Genomic DNA, 20895 nt, shown 5'->3' with positions numbered 1-20895 from the left:
ATAACAATAAAGTATACCAGACCTGTTATAGGACCACCGGACCACTACACCATTAGTCCCTACAATGTTCATTTAGCACCAGATTACTTTTCATTCGCACAAATTAACATAAACAATATACATCAATAAATTGACTCTGCAAAGGTTAAAGCACTTTTTTCCAGCACATTAAACATAGAATTTAAATAGAACTGGTGTTGTCTGAAGAGGGGTGTCCAAACCTATTGCCCAAATGTTTTTTCTATATTTCTCAAAAAACAAAAACCTTCATTACAAAAGAATTGTAGTAAATGCATTTTAATAGATTTTTGTTTCATAAACATTTTCCAAAATCATAGTTTTAATAAATCCATACAGCAAGTTTACACTTAAAGGTGTTTAAGGTGGTCAGACTCAATAAAGTTCAAACTTTACATCAAAACCAACAGAAACGAACACACATTTTCCCCAACAAAGAGCAAAGGTCACGAAATAAAAGCATATAAAACAAAGAAAGAGCGTCAAAGCGAGAGAAGAAGGAAGAAGAAACGTTCAGCATTTACCACAACAGTTCCCAAAGAATGGCATTTTGACTTTTTTTCTTTTTTTTTTTCTTCCTTTTTTTTTCTTTTTTACCGTAAATCTCAGGTTCATACAAGATGAGTGTGCTCGTCCCACACAGAGGTTTTTACTTTCATAGAAAGAATGGGATCGCTTTGTTAATCATTAACAGACAGATTTCACTTCTACACATCATAAACACAGACGAAACGCGCGAAAACAAATCAACCAGGCAATGCCCACTGTTCTGCTCCCTCCAGTATTTAACTCCCCAATATTCTACTGTAAATAAGTTACTCGCTATTGTGCTTCACGTTTGTGTGCATGCCAACTTCAGTTTAACACACGGTGCTCCAAAAAAAAAAAACACGCCTACGCTTGAGGAACCTACAAATACTTGGCCGAAGCTTAAACGGGTAAATACGTGGCTCCTGTTAGGCCGAGGCAAAGACCAGCTTTTGTTAATTACCTATTCACGACCGGGATACACCCCTTCGGTCGGCCACGGAGGGACCTCAGTCAACATCTGTCCAGAGTTTGAGATTTGATCCTTCTCGTGCAAAATAGCTGCAATCTTCTCCAGTTCTTCAGTGCACTGGAATAGTCACCCATATTTTCATAGCATTATTTTTTTTTAAACCAAGAAACACAAAAACACAAGGCTTTAAGAAGCTTAAGCTAAAGCCTCCTTATTCATTTCCTTAATAAACTGCAGAGCACCTGATGGTCTGAACGCCGGTTGTGGTGGTGGTGGTGGTGGTGGGGGATGTCCACTACCATCACAAAGGCAAGAGCTATGCTACCTCTCTCTTGGCGTCTTGCAAAATCAACATATATTTACATCAATCAGCCATAACATTAAAACCACCTGCCTAATATTGGGAAGGTCCACCACGTGCTGCCAAGACAGTTTTAAGACGTCGAGGATCCTTTAAGTCCTGTAAGTTGAGAGGTGGAGCCTCCATGGACCGCACCAGAAAGCCTTGGATTACTTTTGGTAGGTACTGACCACTGCAAGCCAGGAACCCAGTCGTGTGGCCATCACAGTCTGGCTCTGGTCAAAGTGACGCTTGCGTATTCTCCAGCTTTTTTTAATCACATGAACTTCAAGAAGCGAATGTTCACTTGCTGGCTAATATGCAAATCCCACCTCTTGGCAGGTGCTACTGTAGATGGAGATAAATCAAGGTTGTTCACTTCACATCTTAGTGGGTTTTAATATTATGGCTGATCGGTGGACGGTGGATCGGTACACTACACCTAAAAGGGACTTGAAGGTGTCCTAGTGAGGTTACAGCTACGGTTAGGAGACTCGTTCTGGAAAAGGAAATGTTGTAGGTGTAAGTGCTTCAGGTCTATGGCATTATTAAATGACATATTACTTCAGGTAATATACAGTGCTCAAAAGTAGCTTCTGAAATTCTTTCATTTGTTAATATGTTATTTAGCTTTTAGCTTTATTTTAAGGGTGGAACTTAAGAATTCTTTCAACATACAAGTCACATTTTTTTAAATTGTTGAAATAAATGGTGGCACTTAAAAATACCATCAAAAACAAACAAAAAAAATACCATCAAACACCCCACTTAACCAGCTCGAACAATGCGCTCTATGTAATGAACCATATAGTTGGACACTTCCAATATCCACAATCCACAAAGCATATTGTGACATACTGTGATGTCGGTTATCACAATAACGATACTTCTTGTTGCATCGCCAAGCCCACCCTACTTTATCACTTTCAAAGTACATCATTTCAGCTACACAATAACCTAGAAGACTTGAAGCCTAGACGACGTCCAAACGAAGAGGAAAGTACTAAATACTAACTTCCATAAAACAAAGAGACAGTAGGAGTTTGTCCCGCCAATACTGGAGTACTTTTCTATGCCTGGCTTGGCTGTTTTCAGTGAATTACTGAGATCCTTTGGTGTTTTATTTAATAAACCTGGTCACTGTTAGAATCTCTGATTGACACAAATGAATAAGTGATAACTTCAGCTTGATGAACTCTATTCAGAGAGTGCTCCAAGACTGTAAAAGTGCTCAAGCATTAATAAGAAAGACAGCTGAAATGATGTCCTTTGAAATCTATTCATTTCCACAACGCAAACGAACAGATGTTTCCCAGGACTACTTTTGCGCACTGTACAGGCAGCCCTAAACACGTACTGACTGTAGCTGTAAATCTTGTGAAAAAACAAGCACTTAAATAAACCCTTCACTCAAAAGCCTGCTGAACAGCATCCAACAAAACTGCAGTTCCTTCAACTCTCATGTGCAAGTTGATCTGCGGCGTACTCTTGGCCGCTGCTGAAAGTGCGATCAGTAAGGCATCGCAAAGCAGCCAGACAATGAAAACATTAACGAGTGGAAAACACCTGGAAAACAAACGCAACGCCGTCCTCAGTGCACTGTGCCTTTCCACTGGCCTTTGGCTGGAGCTAAAAGCCTGAGCGTAGCCCCAGGCTGAAGCAGCGGCAGCGTAAGGGGAAAAAAAATGATGATGACATAATAATAACGAACGACCTCACCAGCACGTCGGATCAGTGCTCACTTCACCAGCAGCAGCAGCAGCAGCAGCGTCCTTGCAGAGTCTTGTTCACTCATTCCTCATCATCCGGCAATGCACAGTCACACAGGCATCCGTCCACTCACCACATGTTAGAGGCAGTGCATGTTAATAATTCTAAATGATCTAAATTATAAAGGATTCGTTATTAAAGAACAGAATAAATTAAACATTTGCGTAATAAATATCTGTCATCCTACACGTCGTCCCACTGTTCAACCACATGCCTCCTTTTTCCATTCCATTCTGTTACCATTGCACCCACTCTGTGACCAGTAACCATTTAGGCCACAGGACTGTAAACACTAGCCTACGTCGGACCACCGCAGGAGGGATAAACGCCTACGCCGGGACTGGAGCGGCCCGGGCCTTAGCAGCTAAACAGTTATGATGCAGATTAGAAGTAGTAAGAGCATCTATTAGGCCCACACACCACAACAGCCAGATTAGTGCCCAGTTACTCCAGAGTCCGAGTCTCCGACCTTATCCCTGATGTGTGGAGAAATTGCACCATCACCTCTTCCACAAAGTTCAACATGACCACCAGAGGAGCCCCTGTAGGTCACATGTTGGCCTGGCTGGAACAGGGAGGCAGGGTTTGGTCTGTGTTTTGGTGGACGTATGAATATGCATGACCATGTGGCAACTGCAAGTGCTTTGGTCTTCACGAGCATACTGCAGGGATCTGACCTCAAGAAATAGGGCTTGAGCCCACCACGTGACGGTTAGGCAAGTCTGGTTTGTGCAGGGAGGTTCTCAGTGCTGAAGTCGCAGACGGGCGAAGTCGGAGCGCACCCTCAGCCTAGAGCAGGTCGTCGGGGTTGATCTCAGGAATGGGCTGTCTCCAGAAGCAGAAGGTGCTGAACTCAGGGAAGCTGAACGCCGAGCTCTGTTCTTTACTGACCAGAGGAAACACGTGCTCCACCAGCTCACTCAGACGACTGTACCTGCACAGACACAGCCAAAGGACAGAACACAGCACACATTTAGTGTCAGTCTTGTAGAGTTTGGCATCTCAGGGCCTTACACTAGCAATTGTCTTTGGGAGCAGTTGTCTGCCAAATTCTGTTTTTGCCAGAGAGCAGCAGGGACAATTATGCTCTCACTTCTAGCCACAGATGGCTGTGGCATCGGTGACACCAGCCTTGACAGCCAAAATAACTTTCATTTCAATGGAAATTATGGGATTAAACTTTTCTGCAGTGAAAAAGATTAGTTAAACTTTTATTAAAGTGTGATTCTGCATATTTAACAACCAGTACACATTTTGTGTGACCTCTGAAGACCTTCCATATCATTCGTCTAGATCAGACTAAGAATTATTGATACTTAAACAGAAAGGAGTTGAACCAGGAGCAGTGTTTTTTTTGGTTAGTGTGATTTAGAATAAAAGGATACAACAGACAGAAGCTTACAGAGATGTACATGGATAACATTCCAGTTAGGACTTATAAATAATGGGAATCATTAAAAATATTTTCACTTATAAATATATAAATAAATGAATAAATAAATAAATAAATAATTTCCAAAACAAATGTGGAAGAAGCTGAAAACCAACGTGGAGTGGTTGGTAAACTAGGCTAGCTCCAACCATGTCTCAAAACAAGTCTAAAGTATTGAACTTTTAACTGCTAACTCTGAATGCAGGAATCTGCTTATTATTCAACAACTTTCAACATGGCAAACCATGTGAAACAGCACAACAACCACTTAAAAAAAATCTAACCAAAAAAAAATTCATATGTAAAAAATCTAGTCAAACCAAAATTCATATTATATATATATATATATATATATATATATATATATATATATATATATATATATATATATATAGCCAAATAAGATGCCGCAATAATTGGGGCTAGGCAGCATGATATGACAGTTATTTGCAAGCTGGATTAGATGAAATGATCAGTTTTATTTTGTGCTTTAGTGTTAATGCTTGGTGTGCTAGCTTCAACAAGTCAGATGGTTTCCTTTATATTCTCACCACTTTTTTACCAACTGCCTGCAAAACTGCTAAATGGGCTAAAGTCGAGGATTTACTTCCCTTTCGCACCTAATTCTCAACTAGACATGCACAGCAAATGTCTAGTGTGGCTCAGCAGGTTGTTCCTCAGCAGGAAAATGAAAAGAAAGGGAAAAAAAACAAAAAACAAAAGAGGAAAAAGTCTGTCATCTGAAAACCCAAAGAAGGGGTGCTGAACACCCGAGGGTGCGCTCACCCCCCGCCTCGCTCTTTTCTCTCTTCCTTACTCAGTTTGTGTTTTGGGTTTGGGTTTCTAATCTGTTTGCCCTAGTTATGCTTTCATGTGATGATGTGTGTTGGTGTGACCCCGTAAGCCTGTTCAGATTTTTCTCCATTCTTTAATTATGTTTCTCTTTTATGTTCCTGTCTTTCTGTCCAGCACTTTTCTAGTTCAAGTTCCATAATCTCTCAATGTGAATTTTATTTTGCTGCATTCTCTTTATACTTTCTGGACGGCCCCCCATCCACAGAAACTACAAGCTTCAGCTGTGTGAAGTGGACATGCTTACGAGGACTTGTTGCCCTTGGTCTGCTCCTGAATCAGCTCTCCTTTAGGGTTGACTGTGAAGATCCGGCAGACAGGCACTCCAACCTCCTTGTAGGCAAACACATCCTACGAACAGAGAGCCAGTCTTTCACCACAAGTTATGAAAAATGCTGGTACTTCTTTCCACAAAGTAAACAAACATGACACACACATTTTCTATTTGTGTGGATACGACGTTCTGACAGCAGTAATATACCATGCTTATGAGACAAATGTGATCATGTCTGTACATACAGCCAACCGCTTATAACTGAAGATCCACCCTGCATGAGCTGTTTATTTAGATGACAACTGACCGCTCAATATTGCAATATTGAGTTGCACTGTACATAAGAAAGTATATCATATGTCACTTGGACTTGAATACTGGGCTTGCTCCTGGAAAAGGCTTGCCATAGTTTCTGCCATGGGAGCTAAGCATTCTGCCCCCTGCAGGCTATTACAAGCACTGTAATTTTAGAGCAGTCACCTGCAGAACTCCAGAGTCAGGCAGACTGGTGGACAGACTGGTGTTTTGCTTAAAAATGGAAAAGACAAGCACTGTACTAGAATCAACACCTGAACACCTGAAATGTGTTGATGAGGACAGAGGATCCACCTAAAACATGTTTGTCTTTAGAGTTCCCAGCTTGAAGGAACCGAGAAGACCAGGGTGGGGAGCAACACAGCTCAACCATGAATCCACACACTGTACTTTCAGCCAACAGCTGAGATCAGCTCCTATGTTAAAAAAAGGAAACAGACTTCACTGCAATTCCAACTCACATTGGTTCTGTTTCCAAACGCAGCGTAGAAGGGATGTTTGTTAGGATAGAACAGGTTCTTGATGTCAGTAAGGCATTCGATCTTGAAAATTTCCGGCTTCTTCTCGATCACTTCCCTGGAAGAGCAAGACAAGGTGAAATTATCATCAATTCGAAACCTTGACATAAGAAAACCTGTTTGTTATTTTCTTTTATCCATCCTTCAGAACTGAGCAGGAAAGCGGTCTGGAGGTGTTAGGATTCAAGAATAATCTGACGTAGCCCAATGCTGAATGAAATGCTGGTTTTAAGAAACACTTGAATGAAAGAATCTACTTGGCCTCACAATTTTCCTCCAGGGAAAGTTAGTTTATAATCTCACATGAAGTTACAGATAACAGACAAGCCTTCAGAGGGGTATGGGTCGAGAAAACACAACTTCAGCAGGAACTTCAGCAGGAGAACTGCTAAACCAGGAACCATTGAACACCCACAAAAAGAAATAGTGGACAAAGCTGTTTATAACTCACAGCAGCAAACTGCTTTAAATTTCTTAATATTACAAAACTATAGGATTTACATTGCAAACAACTTTGGCCTTATCCCACCTTTATGTCTAATGTATGCTATATTTGGCATGTTTTGCACCTCAAATTTCGCATGAATAGCTGACTGAGGGGATGGGTGTGTCCTAACCTAAACCTCTGCTTTTTGATGTCCCCCTCTCCCCTTCTGCTGCGAGTGAGCACTTAAGTGACGTAGGTATGATGCATTTCAAAGTAATGAGAAGAAGCTGTTGAGGGCATGTTAAAACAGCACTAAAACAGGCCATCATCATTATTTTCCAAAAAGCCATCCAGAGCGACACCCTGGACTCATTTTTGTCAGTTTATGTTGATGCTGAATTAAATGTCCAACGTCAGAGGAAGGCATTTTAGGTACTGCAGGGCTGTAAATGACCCACCACCCAAATAATACCGGCTCTGTGCTGGTCAGTCCTGACCACTGAAGAACAGGGTGAAAGGAGGCTAACAAGTCTGTAATTATAGAAGTACAGCGTGCTTCTATATGGTAAGTGGAGGTAATGGGTTGAGTTCATTCCAAAACAGGGGTGGTTATAATATTCTGCTATGACTGTATATTTAATGTAATAATTTCCCCTTTTTACCCATTGCTGAAAGTAGGCTTTACATCTACAATAAATGTAAATGCTACATTATGATTCATACCACCTTCTTTTTAAACTTCTTTATATCCAAAATGGAAACTATTTAACTTTCTGAAACAACAGGGACACAGTCCTTCTACTCAGAATGTACTCATTCCGTCTGCAGCTCTTTTTCACTAGGGTTCTCAAAAAACAGGACTTTCCTATAGCTAGAGCTACCAGTTCAACATTTCCAGCTTTTCCTTTTTTGTTTGTTTGAGTAGGTGAGAGGTACCTATGAAATGCAGAGAAGAGGCTGCTGGGAGAAAGCATGAGGGGCCCGCGGGGCAAAATGGTGCCGCCATCATTCACCCACTGCAGATAGCCCCGAGTCATATCAGCCATGCCAATGGCTCTCGCCGAACAGTACAGGAACTTATAGCCATTCCTGGGGGGAAAAAAAGGATGAGAACTGTCAAAATCCTGCTCTATCTACTATCTATGGCCTTCCAGCAGAAAGGCACCATTTTGAAAGAAAATGACTTTGCTCAGCCTTGTTGTGACCCATCTGCTAAGTGGGTAACTGCCATGCAGGTCAAAAGACTAAAGCATAATTAGATGAAGGAGCTGTGATGGACTCACTCAGCCACAGAGTGGTAGAGCTTGGCGATGCCCTGGTGTGTCCAGTCCTTCCCCAGCTGAGGCAGGATCTGTCCGAACACGTCCGATCTGGAGGCGCCAACGCAGACAGACGCACAGAAAAAAAAAAACAAGGGAGAAATAGAGGAAGAATCAGCATGAAGTTTAGACACAGGAGCCCTTTTTTCAACTCCAGTGCTAAATATAGCCACAGAAGTGTGTATTTTTTTTTCTTAAATTAACTGGAGTTGAAAAAAACTGAAACCTTCCATCGGCAAAGCTGAAACCGTGTCGTCTGCTAATGAGGACCCTCTCCCTGTTTTTAGCGTTTTATCTGCCGCACAGGCTGGGTGGCAGTGAGGGAGAGGTGGATTTAAATTGGCTCATTATGGTGACATCCTCCTCCCGGTCCAAGCTGGGGGCCCCCGCTCACACCCCGCAGCCAAGCGCCCGACACGGCAGCCGCCAGAGAGGCTCGTCAGGCACGTTGCTTGCAGAAATAATAAGCACCAGTCAAGTCAGTCACTGTTTTTTTTTTTTTTTCTTCATTTTACAACTTTTTTTGATGTTGCCCACCCACTGGTGCTGGTCTGGAGGCGGAGGACGTCCGTTTGCATAGACGTTGCGATATTACGGCTGCCTTTGCAGTAATTAAAAGCCAAAGCTAATATTAGTGCCATGGACGTATCAAACTCCGAGAGCTATTCACACAGACAGATTCCATTTGTTGAAGGAGAAGCTGCACTGGAAGGGGCTGTGATATGAAATTGCCATGTGATATTGGGATCGTTAGTGGAATGTTGTTGGGCAGCACATTCAAACCCTTTTACAATGGTTTAAGTCTCAGAGGTTGGCTTTGTCATGCTAGATAAAGCTAGCGTGGAGCCATTACTGCTCGTTATTGGCAGTAGCGAGTGAGCTCTTAGCAGGCAACAAATTGTTATTGCACATTTCTACAAGCTGAATGGTTTTTTCACCTACCATTAAAGAAAGCTAACCGTGAAAAGTGATAGTGACTCGGGGAAAGATTCGATATAAGCATTTTATAATATAAGCCCTAATCATGAGTTACTGCAGTTGCTCCTCACTGGGGCTTTAAAGTGTTTGAATACTGAAGCTTTCTCATGGTTGTAACAACATTATCACAAGCACAAAAATGTGTGTGTTCATCATGCTCTCGGTTACTGGAGCAGTGATGGTAACTGTCTGCCAAGCCTGCACAGGCTTGTGGAATATTCCAACCAAAAGAAAGAAAAACAAAGCAGAGGTCCCAGTTGTTGAAGTACGTACTTTGTGATGGTGCCATCGATGTCCGAGATGATGACTTTGTCATCCCAGTTCCACAAGTATATAGTGCCCTCACAGCGACATGTGCCCTGGTACTGGGTGGTGATGCTGAACATCACGTCGTTAGGACCGTCTTTCAGCTTCAGGCTGGCCTGGGAGAGGCAGAGATACCCACGCATTACACACTAAACTTTCACATTATTCTGTAGCTCACCGGCATCCCAGTTTTGCGTCATTCATTATCATTAGCATTTCATGGAATGCGTTCCATCAAGGACGCCGTGTACCAGATATGTTTGCCTTCCATGGTTTATGAAATGCAGTTATGAAATCGAGTGCTTAGTCATCTCTGTTTAATGCAGGTTAACTGAGAACATCTCATCAAAGCAACTCTAAAATCATCACAGTTATAAAGGTATCCTGATTCTCATGGCATTAAAATTTTATATGCAAATGAGCAATCAACACAGTTTCATTTCACCACAATAGATTCTTAAATACATTTCTTCAGTTGAATTGCTTTACTTATATTACCCTCATCTCGTAAAAATGGTTCAACTGAAGATCAAATGTCCAAATGTTAAAATATATATAAAAAGACAAAGGTTTTCATGCCCTTTTATACAACAGAAACAAACAAGGCATTTCCTACATTACAATATGTTAGAATATATAATAATATATATTATATATTATATATAAGTAATGTAGAGGTTAAACAGTTATTTTATCTATTTATTTATTAACTGAAAAACTATGTGGGAAAACTCCACATCTGGGCACTGGTGTCTTTGCAATATCTCACCTTGCCAAGACTCTGAAGCCTCATTTCTGCCTTCCAGTTTGGTTTTATTTGGCTTATATATATATATATAAGCTTATAATCAGCTGAATTGCTGAATATTTGGATATTTTCAATCTAATAGGTCTAATATCAGTCTTGAACTGGATCTTAACTGGATTAGACTGAGATTAAGGGGACAGGACGAGGGTTAGGAATAGGTTTCATTAGGTTTCTTTTTTTAATGTTAAACTAAGCCTGTATGTTTACAGTAGTTTTACAGCAAGGCCCAAAAAAAAACACACAGAACTGTCTTGACTCAGTTTGTCTCTGGGCTCTGAAACCAGGAGGGGGCGCCGTAATGCAAAAGAATATGTACTGCATATTAAAAGATGGTTGTGAAAGCTTATGGGACAGCTTGTAACAACACAGAACAGCCTTTAATGGAGGATTAGATGAGCATCTAAAGCCTTTCAGGACTCCTGTAGAGTCATCTGTGAACATATTGATTAGTAAAGACTTGAAGGCATTTCAGCACCACTTACACAGGACAGAGGCACTACAGCAAATAGGCTTTCTGGCTTGATAGCCTGTTACCATGCCACATTAGAGGAAAAGTGAGGGTAAATTAGACTTACGATCTGGTCGGAAGAGAGGCGCAGGGACTTGCGGTATGCGTGTGTGCTGGGCTGGGGCTCCGTCTGGGCTGAGCGCTCCAGAGAGGCAGCAGCTGCACTCACCTCCTTTCCCTCCTCATCACTAGACGAGTCTCTGGTCTCCACTCTGAGCACACAGGGAGTGCACACAGTTAGTGGACTACACCTATCCTCCTTTTAATGCTTATTATTCAGACAAGCAGGCTAGAGCTTGAGCAGAACGCAAGTTGGGCTTGCCAGCATTCAACTCTTGCTTGGCAAATGCATCGTCTTTGTGGGAAGACTGCAGTCAGCAACTAGGAGCAGGATCCTGAATACGGTTTCTTTTCACTCAACACTTTTGGTCACAGCTAACGTTTAATTTCAGTCTAAATCAGGTCCGCATCTCGGAATCCGAACCTTAACTATGAACACTGAAATTATGTGATGACTCACTTGCGGGCGTGGCTTTCCAGGGAGAGGGAGGAGCCACTGTCTTCTAGCTGTGCTTCCTTCATCTCCAACTTTCCTGTGTTCTCAGACTGCAGAACAAAAGCAATGAGAAGACAGGCAATCTCATTACCCAGCCAAATGACACCCACAGCGATAAACACATTAGAAGAATACCTCAAGTCAAACTGACACCATCTCCCTTTATGCCAAATGTAGCAAATTGCTGTCCAAATGTAGTAAAATTGTGTGATTCCAAAAAGCCATCATCACATCGTGCATCTGAATGTTCTGCTGCCACAGATGTGTGCCATGAAGCTCTGCTCAGGTCCACAGAACGCTCCATTAAAACAGTAAATGGTGAACAGATTTTGCCACAGTACGGTACGGACTGTTTCCAGTTGATTCATATATAAACAGACTAACATCAACATCACAACAAGTTCACTGCTACAACTGTATCCATTTTAGAAGAAAGGCATAGTAGGTGATTTTATATATATATATATATATATATATATATATATATATATATATATATATATATATATATATATATATATATATATATATATAAATAAAATAAATATAATATATAATCTTAATTCTTATTTGCGTTGCTGTGGCGACATCACTGTCTCTGAATCGCACACACATACAATATTGATCAGCAGATCATTTACCCAAATGTGATCAGGACATTCTGTCACAGTATAATGAAACAGTACACCTAGTCCTTAGTTGGCAACAACCATGAGCAAGGTAATATTGTGAAGTCATGGTGAAGTTTTCAAAAATCTGCATTTTGAATGGAAATAATAAAAAACAGACTTCTCAAAAAACACACTATCTCAGTTTTTAGTGATCTAAAATGTCATATTAATGTGGACAGGAGGCCAAAACACTTTCAAAAGGCTACATCATTAAAAATGTGTGGATACGTGTGAACAGGGCCTTACAGTGACCATGACCATTAGAGATAAGTGTATGATGACTTTTCACAAAGTTTGCATAATGCTAAACAGCGAGATATGGCAGCCATTGTCATCTAGCTACACTAATCCTGTATCTCCAGTGCAAAACCTAGGGCACAGGGTAAAACTAAGCTTTGGCTGAGCCATTTCTCTGACTTCAAGTCAAAAATTCTGCAAAACATCTTGTAGGGAAATAAGTATCTTTTTTCCATTTGCTGGCATTATTTACAACACAGAGGCACTCCGTCTCTCAACTGCAGAATGACCCATCAACTGTAAATCACAGAAGACTCCAGTGAGTGATTACACTGCTGTATCGGCTCGTCCTCATGCATGTGAGGGACATTCAGCACATTATTGATGAAAGCCTCTGGAGTAATGAGCTGCCTGCCCTGTTTCTATCCGTCAGCACTGCTCTACTGCATCTGCAAAACTTCACATTGCCATAGACTCCTAATTACAGGCCTGCAGAATGGCAGGAGAGAAGGAGCCGGGCAGTGTGATGTATAAATGACCGGAGAGGCTTCAGAGAGAATAAAAGAACTTCAGAGGCTGTGGATCTTTGCTAACAAAGACGTTGCTCGTCCTTTTGTACCAGTAATATTACAGAAGCGCTGCTGTCGCTTCTAGTTTGCCAGTGTTTAAAGACCTAAGAGGTCAACTGCATGCAAGGAGATTAAAGGCTGTTTAATAGCTTTGTGGACACACGCTGTGAAAACCAAGGCCTTTTGTGTCAGAAAGAAAAGTAATTAAATCACTGAAAGTTGCGTGGATCACATTTGCATATATTTTTATGAGACATGATATTAATTATCATTAGCGTTACCTGTTTTATGGTGCTGTCTGCTCGTTTCCGCCAGAACCACCAGCGGCCTGACTTCTTGGGCATCCTCTCCTTAACCCAGGCCTCTTCTGTAGCTTTGGGTAAATTCTTCTGAAAAGCCTGTAAGCTCAGAATTAACGGCGCAGCCAATGTCCAGTTGTAGTATCTGTGGGAGGGATAACAAACACAAAATGTGACCAAATGTTAACAAAAGGTTTGTTTTAATATGAAGAGTTTTGTCAAATGTGCCAATCTTACCTGTTTGCTATTTTCACAACCAAATTGGGGTTGTCTATAATGGCTGGATTTTCAGCAAATTCATGGTAGGTGATGATATGCTCCATAAACTTTTCTAGAACGATAGGGGCGACACAAAAACGCATCACGTTAACCATTAACACAAGCTTGTTTTTTTCCAGCTTGCTGTATATCAGTAATGAAAGACCCCAGTGTGTGTAAAGGCCAGTCATGTGCCTGAGCACCTTTGGATATCTCAGCATTCTCACTGAGGCCTCCGCACAGAGAGAGCGTGACGTCAGGCAGGTCGGAGGCGGAGTCAGAAAGGCATTCGGTGCCGCTGTCAGCCGCAGCACTGCCTACGGACTGAGGGGACTGAGAACCTGACCGCATCCCTGAGTCTATCCAATGCTTGGAGCTGGCTTCAGAGTCACTGCACACACAAACAAACAATGTCAATGGCAAAGTCATGGTCAAAGTCAATGTCTTCACCTTAAACGAGCTCTAGGAAATATCCATGAAGTGATTAGCTCAAAGGTGTTCAAAGGTCAGCTAGCAGCAGTCTGTATGAAAGGCTGACCCAGCAATACCCAGAGGAATGTTGCACCATAAAGCTCTTAGCTGTTACTTCTACATTTCAGTGCAAGGAAAGGCGTGACCTGGCATTTCGAAAAGCCACACACTGTGATTAGCTTTCTTTGTGTACCTCTTGGGGAAGTAGCGCGCAGCCACATCAGGTTCAAGTACATTCAAGTCATCCAGGTATATATCCTCAGGGCCCTGGTGCTGACTTCGCTTTGGGACTCCTAAACAAAAACAGCAGAAGCAGCTCAGTTACCGACCTAAATAGTAAACAGCTCAGTAGGCTCCACTGGAGGCATTCTCTCCAGCGTCAGCAACAGCATGCGACCACAGCACCTCATTTAGATTTCAAAAAACAGCTCTAACTGGCAGAACATAGACCTCATAAAGCATAGACCTCATAAAAACAATGGTGCCATACACTGGATATAGTGGGGAGCATTGCAACTGCTTTATAAAGGCTATCCAATACAATACTTGGGGGTAGTTAGATGAATAGGTAATTTCCACTAATAACCACCAATATGCTGATAGTCCACCAGATGTGCAACAAGTAATCAGCAAAGTTGAGGACATGGACTGGGAGAATTCGCAGAATTGACAGGTAGTTTTTGTAAAAAGTGATGGCAAAGGGAGAAGACTCAAAATTAGTCAACTGCAATTAATAGTAAACAGGTTTACTAATTATAGATTTAGATTTCCACAGACAACCCACCTTTCTTCTTGGAAGGGGAATCAGTCTTGGGGCAAACATCTCCTATGTCTCCACCCATGGCAGCAGCAGCAGCAATAGCAACAGCAGAAGCAGCAATGTGGGGGTCTGAGGGTGTGGAGGTGGCCACAGCTTCACCAGCCAGCACTTCCACGCAGTCAGAGCTGGATAGTGGGGTGACAGGGGTGATGGGGGTGACTGGAGTACGGGGCTCAGGCTTGACGATGGGGTAGACAGGTGCAGGCTCCAAAGGAGATGGCCCTCTTTGCCCATGAGAATCAGGATCCATGGCCTCGGAGCTCAGGATAACCCTGAAGTGAGTGTTCTCTGTTGGGGTTATGGTTATCGTCTTCGGCAACTCTGTCTTCTCCTTTTTTGCCACCTGGCAAAAGAATATTTGGATAATGGCAGAGGAGCTAAGAGTTGCATTTTGCTCCATGCATTTACGCAAGGAGATATATATATATATATATATATACATATATTAGTAGTTATACAGTTTGTGAGTGTTGGGGTATTTGAGCTCACACATACCCTGGTGGATTCTGGGAAACCTCCCCATGTCCACTGCATGTGAGATTCCATTTTGAGCATGGACTCTGATGGTCGGATCACCAGCTCCGAGTCACTCCTTGGGGAGAAGGCCGCTGAGATGGCATGGCTTCAGGAGATCAACACAGAGCAGAAACTAAGCATACATTTCTCTTTGGGATTATACTGCTTCATACTGCAATTGTGCATCTGTAACATCTGCCATTATGACAATTTGTGATCTAAACAATTGTAACAATTAACAAAAGATTTGCTGTAGCCCTTATTCTGATGTATAGATGATGTGCATTGCTTGTGCATTGGCTTGTATGGATATTTACTTGTCTGCAGGTGACCAGTCCCCATCTGAATATGGGTAGTTCTCTGGTGAATGGCGAACTGGTGGTAGTCTGATTTCAGCCTCTTTCACTGTGCTAATCGAAGACGATCTAAAACAACAGTATTGGAAAAAGCAAAAGAGTTTAATAGAACTGTGAAATGAACTATACAAATTGCTGGCGAGAACATGGTGAGTACTCACCGTGAGCTGGGAGTGGTCTCTTCGTCTGAGCTTAGGTCCATCTCAAAGATTTCGTCTACGGGGACGGAAGCGCTGACAGAGGCAGGCGGAGTCAGCTCCTCCCGCCGAGGGTCACCTTTATGCTTCTTTCTTCGTCTTTTCTTCTTCTTGCCTGTGCTAGTGCTGGCCACAGGGGGCTCCTCTGGGTCCTGGGGGTCATCGTCTTGGTCCTGAGCCCCCCCATGGTCCCCTCCGAGCCAGAACTTGTGAATCTCAGTAGGAATTGGAGAAGTTGCCAGGTGAGCTGGGACTAGCTCCTGAGTGGCAGAGACAAGACCAAGATCACGAACACAACCCAGATCATTTCAAACAACTGACAGCAACGCTTGCTTCTAGATCAGCTGTGGTCGAACTGCAATAATACACTTGAGGCCATGGGAGGTGTGCTCAGGTCACAGGGCCAAGGTCCCTTTTGTATTATTGTGTAAAATATGTATCACAAAAGGTGTATCATTTGTGAAGATACTCACATTCTGCACCTCCGTTTCCTGCACAAAGAAAGCTTCTCCATTGTCTCCCAGCTTCATGTGTAGATCCACCGGCTCTCCATTTATTTCAATGTCAATCTGACAGAAATCAAGAGAACATCAACAGATATGTCCTAATTTTCACGCTCACTCTAATTGCACAAAGTCAATAAGTCTACCTGATTCTCATATTCCCAGTCAGGTGTCTGAACTTTTGATGCTTTCTGTGGTCAGACCACAAGTCAAACATATCAAAAGTGAGCTCCATCTAAGTGCTGACCTTAAGAAACCAATATGAGTTGACATTTAGCCTGCTACTCCCCTTCTGCATTCATGTCTGCTCACCTGGAGGTTCACGCAGAGTCTAGTTATTATTAACCTCCTTTTACCTTGCAGAAACTCAAAAGAGCTCAATTTGACGTGTCTGGTCTGTTTGGCCGATGGTTTTAAACAGTGGGAGCAACACAAGGTCAATAGACACGGGCTAGATTGTTTCCTGAGCATCTCTCTTGTCCTTAACCCCTAAACTACCCATGTAGAGCAGCTTACAAACACGGGCCGGCCCAAGCAAAAATTAATGGAAGAACATACTGGCTGCTGAGACATGTCTGGGGCATCCCGGGGGGGTGGAGGGTAGGGCTAATGGGGGTTGGGGAGTACATACAGGTTAGGTAATTAACGGTCTAACCATTGGCAGTTTATAGAGAAGGTAAATTAAGATGTTTTTTATTTTTAAATACCATATAACTAAATAATCGTGGCCGCTCTACCATAAAGAAAAGTTTTCAGAAGGGTCTTTCCAGATAAGGAGTTGGACCTTATTCAGTCTAATGCTTGGACAATAACCCATGCCATTTCTTCCTCATTTGCAGCCTTCAGCAAATCAAGCCGCTGGTCTCCTGTTTAACCATGCATTTGTCACGACCTGCTCGGAGATGGACAATACCCAAGCCTGATGCTTCATTCAGCGCTCTGCATAATTACCGTACCCAATTAGTGAATGGGGCCAGAAAGCTGCTGCTGGCCAGCTGCCAACACACCCCCAGGATCATTTCGCGCACCTGATACTCTGCCACAACGTAGACAGGTGGTGTGAGCCCGACGGCAGAGTGATCGACTTTCGAGTGATCTGGTGTCACTGGAAACCTATAGCACTGATCTGAAGCCCTTGACCGAATGCTGATATATTCAGAGCCCACTGAGCCTCTGCTTTTCTCAACCCTCAGCCTTACTGCCCAATGTATCTGCCTCTCCAGAAGCCCCTTGTCTTCACTTACAAAGTTGCTAGGCAATTTTGGATATGTGTGTGTGTGTGTGTGTGTGTGCATGCGCGCACATGAACAGAGATGGGGCAGAATGTTAATGACGCTACTAATGATGGCCTGGGGTGAGTCTTCGACATGCCAGTCCAGTATGAAATATTTAAAGCTAGAGGAAAAGGGGGCTCAAACTCGTGTTGAAAATAGAATCAGAAGGTGTTTCCTTTCAATATCTTCAACTTTCAAGATTGCTTCATTATCTCTGAATATTGCATCACGGTGGCAATGAGGTGGGGGCAGATGGTGACTGGTGTCGGGCTGGCCTAAATAAACAGATATCTAGGCGACGGCCGGATGTTACTGCCACATCATTTGCGAGTGGCAAGAAGGTCTACCGTGGACGGAACAAACATGGACGTTATGAGATCTAAAGGTAGACCTCTGGCTCCATCTGAGGCTCTAAAAAGCTTTTCGGAGTGAAAAAAAAGAAAAAAAAAAAAAAAGAAAGCCACCCCGTGGATTTTCTCCCCATTATATAAGTAACCTTGATGGTACTATCCCACTCCTCCTCTGCCAAGCACTTCTTATCCAGAGAAACCTGTTGCCATAGCGACCACTCCTTCTCTTTTTCGAAACATCTCCGCACTTCCTGAAGGTTGAGAGAAGCTGCTCCATCCCCCGCCATTTCTAGGTTCTCATTTCAAGGGTTCCAGCTCGGCTCGATTCGAGGTCGGCTACATGTGAAAAACAGTATATGGAACTATATGGAAGTGGCTGGAAATGCAACCTGCTTGTTATTTAGGAGAACTTCTTATGGTCTCAAGATCAAAACACACAGGTCTCAGTGTGGCCCGAACGTATGATTCCCCTCGGCCTGCAACACAGGGGACAATGAACCCGTCCTCACTCATTCAACACAGGACGCTAAATAAACAATGTCACCTGTGAACTGTAGTACATTATTACTGAGGCTGCTCGGTGTGGGAGTAGAGTTCATGTCAAGTAAACCTGAGCCTCTTTAAAGCCTGGCATTGCACGCTACACCCAAGCACACTCTCAGTACAGTACTGTGCAAAGCCTTTACTCACCTGAGGAGAATTACAGCCAAAAAGCCTTAAATGTACTTGGGCAACTGGGTTTAACTGCTCACAAAACACCATTATTATATGAATTATTATATTAATAACTAATTTAATATCTGCACTGTCACACAAAATGCTCCAAAACGCAAAAGCATAAGCAGTATTATGCAAGATTTGGTATTTCTTGCTCCTGGGCTCCCCCTAAAGTCAAGAAGCGTCATTTTGCGATTTAAGCTACTGCTTAAGGACACAGTATTTGGTGACAAGCTAAGGAACACAGACCCGTGTGGAAAGAAGCATGTTGCTGTGAAGTCAAAGGATTTTACATGCATAGGACTCGCAGCAGTTCTGCAGCAGTACATGGGTTGAGAAGGATTATTATTTTATTATTATTATTATTATTTTCTCTCTTTTTTTTTGTAAAACAGACAAAACCTCACAGAAATGCATGATTACTGTTAATAAAGAGTTATAAATAATGGGAATCATTAATATATGTTTATATTCGAACAGGGCTGAATCTCTGACGCGCTTGCAAAAGAAAATCTACCTGGCAACATGTCGTGGAAGCGGGCAAGTTGCTATAGGCAGCCATTCTCCAATAATCCTGGCATATTTAACGCAGGCAAGAAGTCTATTTACAGGCTACTTTATATGTGCTTTCTCTGTTAGGCCTGTCATAACACTCACATGTTATGGTATTAGGTATTTGGTGTGCTGGCAAAAGAGACTGAAGACCAATATTTAATTTTATATTTGTAATTATTTTTTTATATTTGTAATTATTTTAAACATAAATACATGCTGCTGTCTGTCTTATTATTCCACTAATTCTTTTTGGGAGGTTAGTTGAAACAGTGTTGTAGAAAAGCCTGTTCAAAGAAACAATAAGGCCATACCCACCCATATCCAGCTCATTCTTTTAAACTTATAACCACAGACTGATCAGAAACAAATATAAATAACCAATAGCAGCATAAAAGTCAGAAATGTTACAGTGCTCTTCAACATTAAGGAAAACTCTTTACACTGATCGTATTTATTTCGTATTTGTATTTAGGTTGGAAAATGCCATTAAATGTAATAAACATTGTATCGAATTAATTGCGTTTGCATCAATTTTGCTAACCTCTTTTAGCTACAACTAGCCCCTCTATCTGCTACACCTAACCACCACCTACAGGGGGCGAGTTTTCATTTTGTTGAGATGTGTAGTTAGTTCTGTATAATAAATATCTACACCTTGCTCAAGCTGCTCCAGCAAAAACTAAAACGTGTTAGGCCGTGCTTTGCTCCCCTCTACACAAACACAAAAGACGTGCACAGAAAGCGTAAAGTTTCTGCAGGATGTGGTGAAAGTCATTTCTCTGTTCTAGGCCGAGAGAAGCTGCTGTGGGGTCAAACTCTCACAACTCAAAAACAACCCAGTTCCAGCAGCAGCCACGGGACAGGTAATGTTTGCAGACGTGACAAACTGCAGGGCCACTGGTGATAAGGGCTAGCCTACTTTCACTGAACCTGTTGGTTTTGTTTGTTCTGAGGCTTTGAGTGCAGCTGAGGATAATGCAGTGAACTCTGCTAGGCTAATAGGCCTTCTGGCACGACAGCAGGATAACAGAAACTGTCAAAAGACCAGTTCAGTACACATAACAGGAACTAATGCAACTCAGAACAACATGTAAAGGAATGTCCCAGCATTTCTCAACCTATTTGCTGCATATGTAGCGGTCACTTTCCACAGGATCATTTTTTGTGATTATTTACGATGCACAGATACCACTTTTTCCTTTCTTATAACCAATCTGCTTATACAGAGTACAGATACAGATACCTCTGACTTAAATACTGGACTGATGGCTATAAATCCTAATATTTTCAGTGTTATACCTTTTATAGGTTGTACTTTATATATATAATCCTAAATCTGATAGATCTAATAAGCCTGAAAGAACAGCATTTACTGGTTGAGTAACTGCATTTGAAAAGTTTCAGAGCAATGAAAAAATAATAAAGTGTCCATAATGCAGAAACACGGGCAAGTACAGAAGAATAATCTGGCTAAGCTCAACCAAACAGCTTTTAACTAGTGTTTAAATTCACTTTTCAGAGCAGTGGAAAAAAGCCAGTTTAAAAACAAAAAGTGCTTCTGCAATTTCACATTCAGGTCCACGTCTTTGCGTAAACTGTACTAAACTTCGGTGTGTGGACTTTAAACAAGCTGCTGAAACTTCTAGTTTCAGAACCCAAAAAAACACACCACAGAAAGAAA

At 42.1% G+C, this 20895-nt stretch overlaps 1 protein-coding gene across 3 annotated transcripts in view; it reads right to left on the bottom strand.

Moving 5' to 3' along the window:
• Nucleotides 1–281: 281 nt before the first annotated feature.
• Nucleotides 282–20895, bottom strand: part of lpin2 (lipin 2) — a 31725-nt gene continuing 11111 nt past the window's right edge. For all 3 annotated transcript variants that reach the window (XM_072688122.1, XM_072688123.1, XM_072688124.1), the window contains exons 3-19: nucleotides 16289–16384; nucleotides 15780–16075; nucleotides 15580–15687; nucleotides 15242–15368; nucleotides 14711–15089; nucleotides 14120–14219; nucleotides 13659–13846; nucleotides 13435–13528; nucleotides 13180–13342; nucleotides 11386–11471; nucleotides 10933–11077; nucleotides 9517–9665; nucleotides 8230–8316; nucleotides 7883–8035; nucleotides 6463–6577; nucleotides 5660–5763; nucleotides 282–4062 (exon numbers count right to left, since the gene is read on the bottom strand). In XM_072688122.1, the coding sequence (XP_072544223.1) occupies nucleotides 3918–4062; nucleotides 5660–5763; nucleotides 6463–6577; nucleotides 7883–8035; nucleotides 8230–8316; nucleotides 9517–9665; nucleotides 10933–11077; nucleotides 11386–11471; nucleotides 13180–13342; nucleotides 13435–13528; nucleotides 13659–13846; nucleotides 14120–14219; nucleotides 14711–15089; nucleotides 15242–15368; nucleotides 15580–15687; nucleotides 15780–16075; nucleotides 16289–16384 (2535 nt within the window). In that variant the 3' untranslated portion in view covers nucleotides 282–3917. The remainder of the gene's footprint in view (nucleotides 4063–5659; nucleotides 5764–6462; nucleotides 6578–7882; nucleotides 8036–8229; nucleotides 8317–9516; nucleotides 9666–10932; nucleotides 11078–11385; nucleotides 11472–13179; nucleotides 13343–13434; nucleotides 13529–13658; nucleotides 13847–14119; nucleotides 14220–14710; nucleotides 15090–15241; nucleotides 15369–15579; nucleotides 15688–15779; nucleotides 16076–16288; nucleotides 16385–20895) is intronic.

The sequence above is a fragment of the Salminus brasiliensis genome, chromosome 9 (assembly GCF_030463535.1).
Source record: "Salminus brasiliensis chromosome 9, fSalBra1.hap2, whole genome shotgun sequence".
Classification (NCBI taxonomy): Eukaryota; Metazoa; Chordata; class Actinopteri; order Characiformes; family Bryconidae; genus Salminus; species Salminus brasiliensis.
The sequence above is the reverse complement of the archived record's forward strand: the minus strand, read 5'-3'. Positions and strand labels throughout refer to the sequence as shown.